This window comes from Podarcis raffonei, chromosome 14 (assembly GCF_027172205.1).
Source record: "Podarcis raffonei isolate rPodRaf1 chromosome 14, rPodRaf1.pri, whole genome shotgun sequence".
Lineage (NCBI taxonomy): Eukaryota > Metazoa > Chordata > Lepidosauria > Squamata > Lacertidae > Podarcis > Podarcis raffonei.
In genome coordinates, this window is record NC_070615.1 from 15,975,684 (window position 1) to 15,986,401 (window position 10,718).

Here is a 10,718-nt window from a genome sequence, read left to right on the forward strand (position 1 = left end):
AATTGACCTACAGGTGAATCCTGGAACTAGACAATCAGGTGGGGCCCATTGTGCAAATAATGTAGATGAAGCAGATGAAGCTTCCATTCCTCCTCACCACTACGAGCTGAATAAAGAGCATGAAATCCACTCTCGACTCCGAGTATATTTCAATATGTTTAGCCGCACCCTCTACTGGCATACAGACCACATACGATTGGCCAAGGGTGAATATACCCTGCCAGGGCAAAAAGGGTTAGCCACACCAGTCTTAAAAGAACCATTTATTCCCAGTTGTTAGACAAAAATGGCACTGCTTCTCACATGTCTGAGGAAGCAGACTGCGGCCTATGGAAGCTTACGCCAAGAATAAAGATGCCAATTCTTTCAAGGTGCCACAAGAGCTTTAGTTTTCACGATAACAGCTGAAAATGCGTTTTCTTGGATTGCTTTTCTGTGCAACTGGTTCCACACATTTAGGTATTATTTGTTTATATAAATAATTCAACACAATTCAAAGTGTTGGTGCTGACCTATAAAGCTCTAAATGGCCTCAGTCCAGTATACCTGAAGAAGCATTTCCACCCCCATCGTTCTGCCTGGACACTGAGGTCCAGTGCCGAGGGCCTTCTGGCAGTTCCCTCACTGCAAGAAGCCAAGTTACAGGGAACCAGGCAGAGGGCCTTCTTGGTAGTGGCACCCACCCGTGGAACGCCCTCCCACCAGATGTCAAAGAGAAAAACAACTGCCAGACTTTTAGAAGACATCTGAAGGCAGCCCTGTTTAGGGAAGCTTTTACTGTTTGACGGTGGGGTATAAATAAATAAATTGTTGTTGTTGTTGTTGTTGTTGTTAATCCTGCCAATGCTCCAAGGAGCTCTAGGTGGCAAATAGGTGCCCTTTCATCCTTGCAGCCATACAAGGTAGATTAGGCTGAGAAACCGTGGCTGGCCCAAGGTCACCCCATTGTGCCACTGAGAACAAAGTCTAAGGGGGATACTTTATGTGCTGGGAAGATCCTTTGGGAGGGAGTCCACTCAGGCCACTTGCTATCTTGTAGGTATGCAGTACTGCAGCTGGTGGTCTTTATATCTTGCTTCATATTTTGCCCTGTACTTAAGATTAAAATGCATGACACGGGCGTGTAGAATCAGCTGACTCCTTGACCTCTTCCATTCTCGAGGGACAACACTGGCAGGTAGGTGAGGCAATGACATCAAGAAGCGAGTTTTTCTTTGCTCGTGCAGCTAGAAATCAAATTGTGCAGGCGAAAGTGCTATGTGCCCAGTGACCAGTGTGCTCAGAAAGCCATCTAATGGCTGCTGTGACTGTCGACACTTGCCACTGTCGGTGCATGCAAATCCCGCTTTCAGCAAGGAGCCATGTCTTAACCTGCCCTACACTCTACAGCAGAGCTTTCCAAAATTTTAATGTTGGTGACACACTTTTTAGACATTTCATCATTTTGTGACACAGCGGGTGGCGCTGTGGGTTAAACCACAGAGCCTAGGACTTGCCGATCAGAAGGTCGGCGGTTTGAATCCCCGCGACAGGATGAGTTCCCGTTGCTTGGTCCCTGCTCCTGCCAACCTACAGTTCGAAAGCACGTCAAAGCGCAAGAAGATAAATAGGTACCGCTCCGGCGGGAAGGTAAACGGTGTTTCCGTGCGCTGCTCTGGTTCGCCAGAAGCGGCTAAGTCATGCTGGCCACATGACCCGGAAGCTGTACGCCAGCTCCCTCGGCCAATAAAGCGAGATGAGCACCACAACCCCAGAGTCGGTCACGACTGGACCTAATGGTCAGGGGTCCCTTTACCTTTAACTACCGTAATTCAGTTTTACTAGCAAGCCGGAGGTTAAACAAACCCCTTTACAGCCCCAGGAGGAGGGTAGGGAGTGTTCGTGAAACACACCTTACACAGTGCAGCCGACACACTGTGTCGCAACACACATATCAGCCAAGGGTCTGTGGCTCATTTGATACGGCCTCACAGACCAAACTGGTTGTCCTGATTCGGCCTGAAGACTCACTACCACCACGGTATGGCTTCATTTTTGGTCTGTTGATCATAATGCACCAATGGTGATGTTTTGGCTGCGGACACATTTAAAGCACACGATTTCCCCCACCAAGGAATGACTGGGAGCGGCCGCCGAGACCACATAACACTGGTCTTGAAAGACCTACATTGGCTCCCTGTACATTTCCGAGCACAATTCAAAGTGCTGGTGCTGACCTTTAAAGCCCTAAACAGCCTTGGTCCAGTATATCTGAAGGAGCGTCTCCACCATCGTTCTACTCGGACACTGAGGTCCAGCGCCGGGGGCCTTCTGGCAGTTCCCTCACTGTGAGAAGCCAAGTTACAGGGAACCAGGCTGAGGGCCTTCTCGGTAGTGGTGCCTGCCCTGTGGAACACCCTCCCACCAGATGTCAAAGAGAACAACAACTACCAAACTTTTAGAAGGCATCTGAAGGCAGCCCTGTTTAGGGAAGCTTTTAATGTTTGATGTATTGCTGTATTTTAAAATTTGGTTGGAAGCTGCCCAGAGTGGCTGGGGAAGCCCAGCCAGATGAGTGGGGTATAAATAATAAATTATTATTATTATTATTATTATTATTATTATTATTATTAATCCTGGGAACTCTGACAGGCAGGGATCCTCCATAGCTCTTTTCTGGTGTTGGCCACGATTGAATCATGGACCTTCTGCCTGCGTGCAAAAACACCTGTCATTTTAAACCGTCAGGGAAGGCAGCAAAGGACTTCGTGAAATGCATCTGTTAAATAGATAATGCAGATACAAAAAGCTGCAGCTCAGCCCTGCCTAGGAGCAAATATTCTTCAGGGATGAGATGCTCAGGCGTGTCCCCAGCTTTAATCCAGAAGCGAGCGCGAGTCGTTCACAATCCGACGCTTGCGGAGAGAAGCTCTGCAACTGCGCGATGCTGACATTCTTTGTCTGCTCCAGGCTACAAAGTGTCGCTGAGAAACCCGCCCCTTTCCCTGCCCGAAAGGCTCCTCCCTCCTCTTTGCCAGCCCAAAGTGCACGTGGCTCCCAAAGGCGGAGCCAGAACCTCCGGCAAAGGAAGCCACGCCCCCTCCTCCGCCAGCGACTTGAATGGAAAGCAGCGCGCATCCCTCCCACTCCGTCCGTACAAACCCTAAAACGGTGGGAGAGGAAGGCGACCTGTGCGCAGGCGCGGGGAAACAAAAAAATAAATAAAATAAATACAAAACACCCTTCGGGGCGCAAGCGCAGAACGGCACTCTTCCAATCAGGAGGAGAGTTAGGGATGCTTCCCGCCTCCCTCCCCCCTTTGCAAATTGAGAATCTTTGCTGGTTAACAACAAAGAAGCGCTCGCCAGAAATGACTAGTAGGCGCAAAGGGTTTTGCTTGCATTTTTTTGTCGCTGCAAAAAATTAAGGATGGGCGTGTCCGCGGTTTCAAGCGGCTGCGTTGGAGGTATTTGTTTTGCTCTGGACGCGCGCTCCTCAGGCCAGCCCGCGATCGCAGCTCGCCTTTCTTTTGTGCACGTGTGCACGTGCGAGCACGCGTTCCAAGTTGAGCGTCCTTTGCGCTGCGCCCGCCGCAGTTTATGTTTGAAGAAAGAAAGAAAGAAAGAAAGAAAGAAAGAAAGAAAGAAAGAAAGAAAGAAAGAGAGAGAAGGCGTCCCTCTGATCTGTCAAGTCCCCCCGGAGAGGCCACGCCCCTCTGACCTGGAAACCTCTCCCACCCAACGCCCCCGAATGCGAGGGGAGAGCGCACGCTGCTTTGCACTTGCTCAGAGGTTATCGCTTGACACACACCCACAAACCCCGTTGCAGGCATCCAAATTAAAAAGGAGGAAAGGTGTGTGCGTGTGTGTGTGGAGGGGGGCGGGGCACAGGGGTTTCCCCGGTTGCAATTAAAACCCCGCTTTCTGCTGCAGTTTAGACTGTTCCTCTTTTTTTCCCATCGGAATGTTAGGTACCCTCTTTTTTTTCATTTTAAAGAGACACTGTCAGCCCAAGCCACACCCCTCCCGCCTTCCCCTCTGCTGCCGGTGCTGCTCGCAGGAAGCGCCGCGCGTGGCTCCTTGGGCCGGCGCAAATGTCCCTCCCTCCCTCCACCCATCACCCGGGACCAGCATTTTATCCTCCCTGCGTAAAAGCCACCGCACCCCGAATGGATAGAGAGAGATCCCTTGGGGAACGAGGAGAAACGAACCCCCTTTTCCGAATGGGAAACGGGTTTGCAAGCGCTCCGTTTGCAATGCCGCAAGAGCCATTAAGTGTCATGTTGGGTCGGCGTTGACTTGATGAATGCGCGGAAGATTTTCTATGTACACATAGACAGATCGACAGGGTTGCTTTTTCTTTCTTTCTTTCTGGGTCTTCTCTCTCTCTCTCTTCACCCCCCCCCCTTTATTGTTCTGCATTAGACAACAAAGAAAAGGAGCCTTGCCTTGGAGGGGCGGGGCCAAGCAGCCCAGCCGGCCCGCCCCCCTCCGCCGGGCCCGGCCAATCGGCTCCTCCAGCGGCGCTGTCGGCGGCTCCCCTCGGCTCGCTCGCTTTTCCCGGCCGCTTACGCTGCGGCGCTCTGATTTCTCCTCCCCTCCCCCGCTCCCCTTTCCCCAGCGCTGTCTGGCTGCAGCAGAGGCTCAGACAGAAAAGAGGAGGAGGAGAAAGCGAGAGAGAGAGAGAGAAAGAAAGGGGGAGAGGAGGAGAGGGAGAGAAATCGCTGAGTGAGTGGAAGCTGGGAGGGGCTCCTTAAAGAAACGCCTGCCATCGCGGCCAGCAAAGGAACTCAAGGGGGGGAGCCAAAAGCACCGGAGCGCTCCTCTCTATTCTCTGCACGCGCCCCCCCGCGCCCCCCCCAAGGAGGAGGAGGAAGAAGAAGAAGAAGAAAAAGGGAAAAGCTTGGGGGGAGTCGTGGTGGGGTATTTTTTCTCCTTTTCTTGGAAAGCATCTTATAAACCGGATTGCACTGGAGGGGGGGGGCTTCTCTTTTTTTAAAGCGGCGCGCAAGGAAATTACAATCTGAGCCTTTTTGCCCGTTTTGTTTTGTTCTGAGCCAGCATCCAGGATCTGCTTGCCGGGCTTCTCCAACCGCTTCCTCGTCCTGCCGTTTGCTGGCCATCTGCCTTGGCTGTTTCCTTTGTGTCTGCTTTCCACCTCCCCCCTTCTCCTGGTGTGTGTGTGTGTGTGTGTGTGTGTGTGTGTGTGTGTGTGTGTTGGTGCTGCTTCCCTTCCCTGCTTCCCTCCCTCCCCACCCCCGCCCCCCACTCCTGATCCGAGAGCGCAGGAGGGAAAGGAAGCGGAGGGCGCGATCCCCCCACATCCACCCGGGACTATGCCCAGCTCCTTGTTTGCCGACATGGAGAGGAACGGGAGCGGAGGAGGCGGCGGTGGTGGAGGAGGAGGCGGGGAGACCCTGGATGACCAAAGAGCCCTTCAGATCGCTTTGGATCAGCTCTCTCTGCTGGGCTTGGACAACGACGAGACGGGCTCCCTTTACGACAACGAGCCGCGCAAGAAGAGCGTGAACATGACCGAATGCGTCCCGGTGCCCAGCTCAGAGCATGTCGCCGAGATCGTGGGCAGGCAAGGTGGGGGCTTGGCTCGACCGTCTTTGTGTGTGTGTGAGAGAGAGATGTGTGGTGGGAATCGAGGGGAGGTTTTTTCCCCTTCTTCTCTCTAGCTGCTGTCTCCTCCCTGGGTTTCTGTGGATGCCTTTTGCCTCCGAGATGCCAACACGGCTCGCCCCCTCGAGTCCAAATTGCAGGCTTGTGATGATGGCTAACCTGGCCGCCTCTTCTCAACACCCTTCTCTCCCTCCCTCCCTCCCCCCCCCGCCGCCACTTCCACTCTAGACAAAGAAAGTGAAGCAGAGCAGAGGTGGAGGACGCCTTTTGCATCCAGATGTTTTCGCCTCATCTCGCAGCACAACCCCTCCCCCTTTTATGCCCTAAAAAAACCCCTTTTGATTTGATTCTGTGTGCGCAAAAATGCAAGCGGATGCTGGTCAGTGCGCGCGCCTTTTATTTGTCAATAGTTAGGAATCGATGGGTGTTTCCTTACAGGCAGCGGTAAGGAGGGGAACAATGGGGGGGTTAGGTTCAAAGCATCTGCATTACGAAGCGGGTGTCTTCAAGAGGGCTGCTGCTGCTGGTATACCTTTTTGTATTTCTCGGTGTGTCTGTGTATGTCATCCCCGGCGGGCTTGTTTCCACCCCTCCAGCCCCCTTCCCCAGGTTCCCTTCCCCTCCCCTGGAATGTGCGGAGCACGAGTGTGGATTTATTAATTTTATTTTTTATGAAATGTGGCCGCTCACTTGGCGTCTCATAGCGTGGTTGCGTTGGGTGTGGGGAGGTGTTTTGGTATTGTTGTCTCTCTGCCGCCCCACCCCCCTGCAACTTATTATCTCCGAGATCCTGGGCAAATAACGTTTTGGGGCTTTTTTTGTTTGTTTGTTTGTTTTGGCCAATGGGAATATTGGTTGGTTCGAGGTGCGGAGATGGGTGTGTTCCTGTGTCAGAAAGCTGGCATGGTTGTGATGACTTGCAAATGGAACTCGACGTGGATGAAATGCTGGACCAAGAGGCAGGTTGGCTTGGTGGTCCCCCCTCGTTCAGTTGCTGCACCCCGAAAAGCTGGAGTAGATGTAACCGTGTTTCCTTCCTCTTTTTCCTCCCTCCCCTTCCCTCCCCCTTCCCCCTCCCCCCGCCTTATCTCAGGTTGTAAAATCAAAGCGTTGCGGGCCAAAACCAACACCTACATCAAGACCCCGGTCCGCGGGGAGGAACCGCTCTTCGTTGTCACGGGCAGGAAGGAAGATGTGGCCATGGCCCGGAGGGAGATCATTTCGGCGGCGGAACACTTCTCCATGATCCGCGCCTCCCGGAACAAAAACACCGTGCTCAACGGCACGGTGCCCAGCCCGCCCAACCTGCCGGGCCAAACCACCATCCAAGTGCGGGTCCCTTACCGGGTGGTGGGCCTCGTGGTGGGGCCCAAGGGTGCCACCATCAAGCGCATCCAGCAGCAAACGCACACCTACATCGTGACGCCCAGCCGCGACAAAGAGCCCGTCTTCGAGGTGACCGGCATGCCGGAGAACGTGGACCGCGCGCGGGAGGAGATCGAGGCGCACATCGCCATGCGCACGGGCGGCATCATCGAGCTCACCGACGACAACGACTTCCACGCCAACGGCACCGACGTGGGCTTCGAGCTAGCCGCCGGCGGCGCCGGGAGCCTCTGGAGCAAGCCCACGCCGCCCCCTCCGCCGCCGCCCCCTCCTCCTCCGCCTCCCCCGCCGCCGCCCTCCTCTTCCAGCATCACCCCGACGCCGGGCCGCAAGCCCTTCTGCAGCTACCGCAACGACAGCTCCAGCTCGCTGGGCAGCGCTTCCACCGACTCGTACTTCGGCAATGGCGTCGGAGGAAGCGGCGGCAGCAGCGCCCGCTTGGCCGACTACAGCCCGCCCAGCCCGTCGCTCAGCTTCCCGCACCACAACGGCAACAACAACAACAACGGCTACGGCGTCTATGGCGGCGGCGAGGTGCTCTCCTCGCCCGACTGCTGCGCCTCCGAGCTGCCGCCCTTCGATTCCCCGCCCGGCTTCGACTTGGCGCCGGCGCCTCCGCCCGGCGCGCCGCTGCTCTGGTCGCAGTTCGAGCGCGGGCCCTCGTCGCCCGGAGCCGTCGCGTTTCCCGCCGGCGGCGGCGGCGCGCCTCCGTCGAACGCCAACCTGGCCTTGCTGGTGAGCAGCGGAGGGCAGAGGCGGAGCGCCGGGCCGCCTCCGCCCCCACCGCCTCCTCCCCCCACGCGCCTTTCCCCGCCTCTGCACGTCGGGGCGGGAGGCGTGGCGCTGGAGCAGCACCCGCTGGCGCGGCGGGTGCGCAGCGACCCGGGCGGCCGCCTGATCGCCGCCGCCGTGGCCGCCGCTGCTGCTGCCGCCGCGGCCGCTGCAGCCGCTTCCTCGCCGTCCGCCCCGTCGTCGTCGCCCTGCTCCTACCCTCTATACGCCAACGGGCTGGGCTGCCACTTGCCGGGCCTGCCGTCGGATTCGTCGGCGTCGTCGTCCTCGTCGTCCAGCTCCTCTTCCAGCTCGTCGTGCTCGTCGTCGGGGCTGCGGAGGAAAGGCAGCCGCGACTGCTCCGTGTGCTTCGAGAGCGAGGTGATCGCGGCGCTGGTGCCCTGCGGCCACAACCTCTTCTGCATGGAGTGTGCCAACCGCATCTGCGAGAAGACGGAGCCTCAGTGCCCCGTGTGCCACAGCGCCGTCACTCAGGCCATCCGGATCTTTTCCTAAGGGTCCCCAACCCGCGACCCCTCCCTCCCTCCTTCCCTCCCTCTCATGGGTGCCAACTTGAATTAAAAAATGGGTGTAGACGTGTGCCAGGCCAGCTGCACCCTGCATAATGGATCGCAGGGCATGGGGTGCCAACTTGAATGAAATATTGGGGGCCCCAGGCAAGCCCCACCCCATGTCATTGATCACATGATGCGGTGCATGCACCCCTTTTGAAGGGCAATGCCCACCAATTTTAGGGGGCCCACCCCATCAATTATTTTATGGAGGGGCAAAGACCCCTCAGAGTTGGCTCCTGTGATGCACCCCATAAACTTTTGGGGGGCCCAGCTCCCTCAAATACTTTATTGGGGGGGCAAAGGGACCTCAACCTCTCGGAGTTGGCTCCTATGCTCCCTCTTTCTCTCCCCCACCCCGACACACACAGACAAGCAACCTCCTCTTCTTCAAAAGGTCTTCTACTTGCCTATATACATGCATATAAATATATATAATATCTGTGTCGAGCTTTTAAAGCTGCAGTATCCGCACATCCCAAAAATAATATAAATAATAACAGACGGGGGGACGGGGTGGGGTGGGGGAACCTGACGTTTTGCAGAATGGTGACCATCTTGGGTTTTGAAAAAATAACTTCTGTTTTTGTTTCCTTGCATTCTTGAGTGTGCCGTAGCTTAGGAATGGGTTTAAGGGGGATGTTTGTGACACCTGGTGCATGCTATAAATATTAAGGAACGACATTCTAGTAATAGACTAGTTTTTACACTTTCTCTTAAGGCCAAGCTTCCAAATCAAATGATCTCTCTCTCTCTCTCTCTTCTCTTTTTCTCCCTCCCCCCCAAATTAAAATAGGAAATGCATATGGATTATGATGGCGTGTGAACAGTTAGTATAATGTGCTGGTAGTTGGTAGATTGCTTATTGAGAAATAAATCTATGGATGGGTAACTTTTCTTGAATGTTCTCGAAAGGGCAAGATTTTTTCCTGTGAATTTTTAATAATAATAATAATGATAATAATAATAATAATGAACTTATGATACTGCAGCTTTATCAAAGAAAAAAAGAAGAAAAAAAGGAAACTGTAACATATCTCTTATATATATTAAAACGTTTAAAGGTTTTAAAGATAAATTGCATTAATACAGATTGAAGTATTTTATTCTTTTTTGACTTGAAAAATTATATTTCATATTGCAAAGATGTTTACAAGTATTTTAATTTAAGTTCAGTGAACTTTTTTGTAGCTGGGTTAAATCTTTTTTATTTTTTGGTATGGCCTTATGGCGAAGAACACTGTATTATTTTACTATCACACAATTGTGAATGGAATTGCAAAACCATAAAATGTGTAATACTTTGAACAGTATTCTGTTGGGATGGAGATTTTTTATAGGTTCAGAAAAAAAGAAATCTTTTAAATCTGCTTCACCCAGCATATTTTCTATTCAGTGATATAAAGCATATTTTATTCTATATTATTACAAAAAATGGAAGCGTTTAAGCATAAGTCAAAAGGAACTGTTGATGCTTTCTAACATTTGTATAAATAGAATTCAGTGGAAATTACAAAAAAATTCTGTTGCACCACTATAGTTTAGTATTTCTATTTTAATACATTTGTTTACCACTTGTTTATGTATATGTAGGTGATGTTACTTGATCTTAAATGTACTTTACTGAGCAAAGTTTAAAAACAAAGTATATTTTATTTTATGATAAAGGGCCTTTAACCTCATGGTCAGATACTAATATTATATTTGCTGAGACAAGATTTGAAATTGTATCAAGAGTTTTATTTTTCTGACATTTAAAGTTCTACATAATAAAGGTAAAACTTAAGTAATGGTGCTACTTCATGTTTTTTTAAGTATTTCTATATAAATAAAATATTACAGAAAAGCATCTGGTGTTGTGGTTAGATTTTGGTGGTTGTTTTATTGCGTTCTTTTATGATGGGGATAAGGCAATGTCTCTTTGATCTGATGTTACTGCTTCGGAAAGTCTTTATCAGGGATGTTCCGCACATTGCCTGGGGGAAAACCTGAGTTTGCCACCAAGTCTAAGTTTGGCAAGGAGCCCTAGTGAATCCTCACTCTCAGAAAAGTCCCCTTTGGTTTTCTTTTTTTAAAATGAAGTGTTTCAGAAGAAGCTTTGAGTGTGATCCTTAGAATGCAACAAACTTGCATTTGCAACCTTGCAAATAAGTGTATCCTAACCTTGCAAATAAGTGTATCCTGTTGTGTGACGTGGCCCCAATTGCTTCCCATATTAACTTCCATTCTTTCTATGTGTGCAGACTGCAGGCCTGACGCTGCTTGTGACATCATTTGACCCATCAGGCTGAAAACGGAGGGGTTGCCAAGCCCGTGGGAGAGCACAATGTATGACTGGTGGGCTGAGTTTTCGCCTGGAGGGTCACAACAGGGGATGGTAGGT

General features: G+C 51.9%; 1 protein-coding gene across 3 annotated transcripts; it reads left to right on the forward strand.

Annotated features, from left to right (window-relative positions):
• Positions 1-3,999: 3,999 nt before the first annotated feature.
• On the forward strand, positions 4,000-10,184 carry MEX3B (mex-3 RNA binding family member B). Of its 3 annotated transcripts, XM_053364820.1 has the most exons (3): positions 4,002-5,570; positions 6,700-7,605; positions 7,699-10,184. In XM_053364820.1, the coding sequence occupies exons 1-3, from the start codon at positions 5,315-5,317 to the stop codon at positions 8,277-8,279; spliced, it is 1,743 nt and encodes a 580-aa protein (XP_053220795.1). In that variant the 5' UTR covers positions 4,002-5,314; the 3' UTR covers positions 8,280-10,184. The 3 variants fall into 3 exon arrangements, with proteins under 3 accessions (XP_053220794.1, XP_053220795.1, XP_053220796.1); XM_053364819.1 differs by having other exon boundaries at positions 4,000-5,570; positions 6,700-10,184; XM_053364821.1 differs by lacking the exon at positions 4,002-5,570 and adding an exon at positions 5,802-5,985 and having other exon boundaries at positions 6,700-10,184.
• The last annotated feature ends 534 nt before the right edge of the window (positions 10,185-10,718 follow it).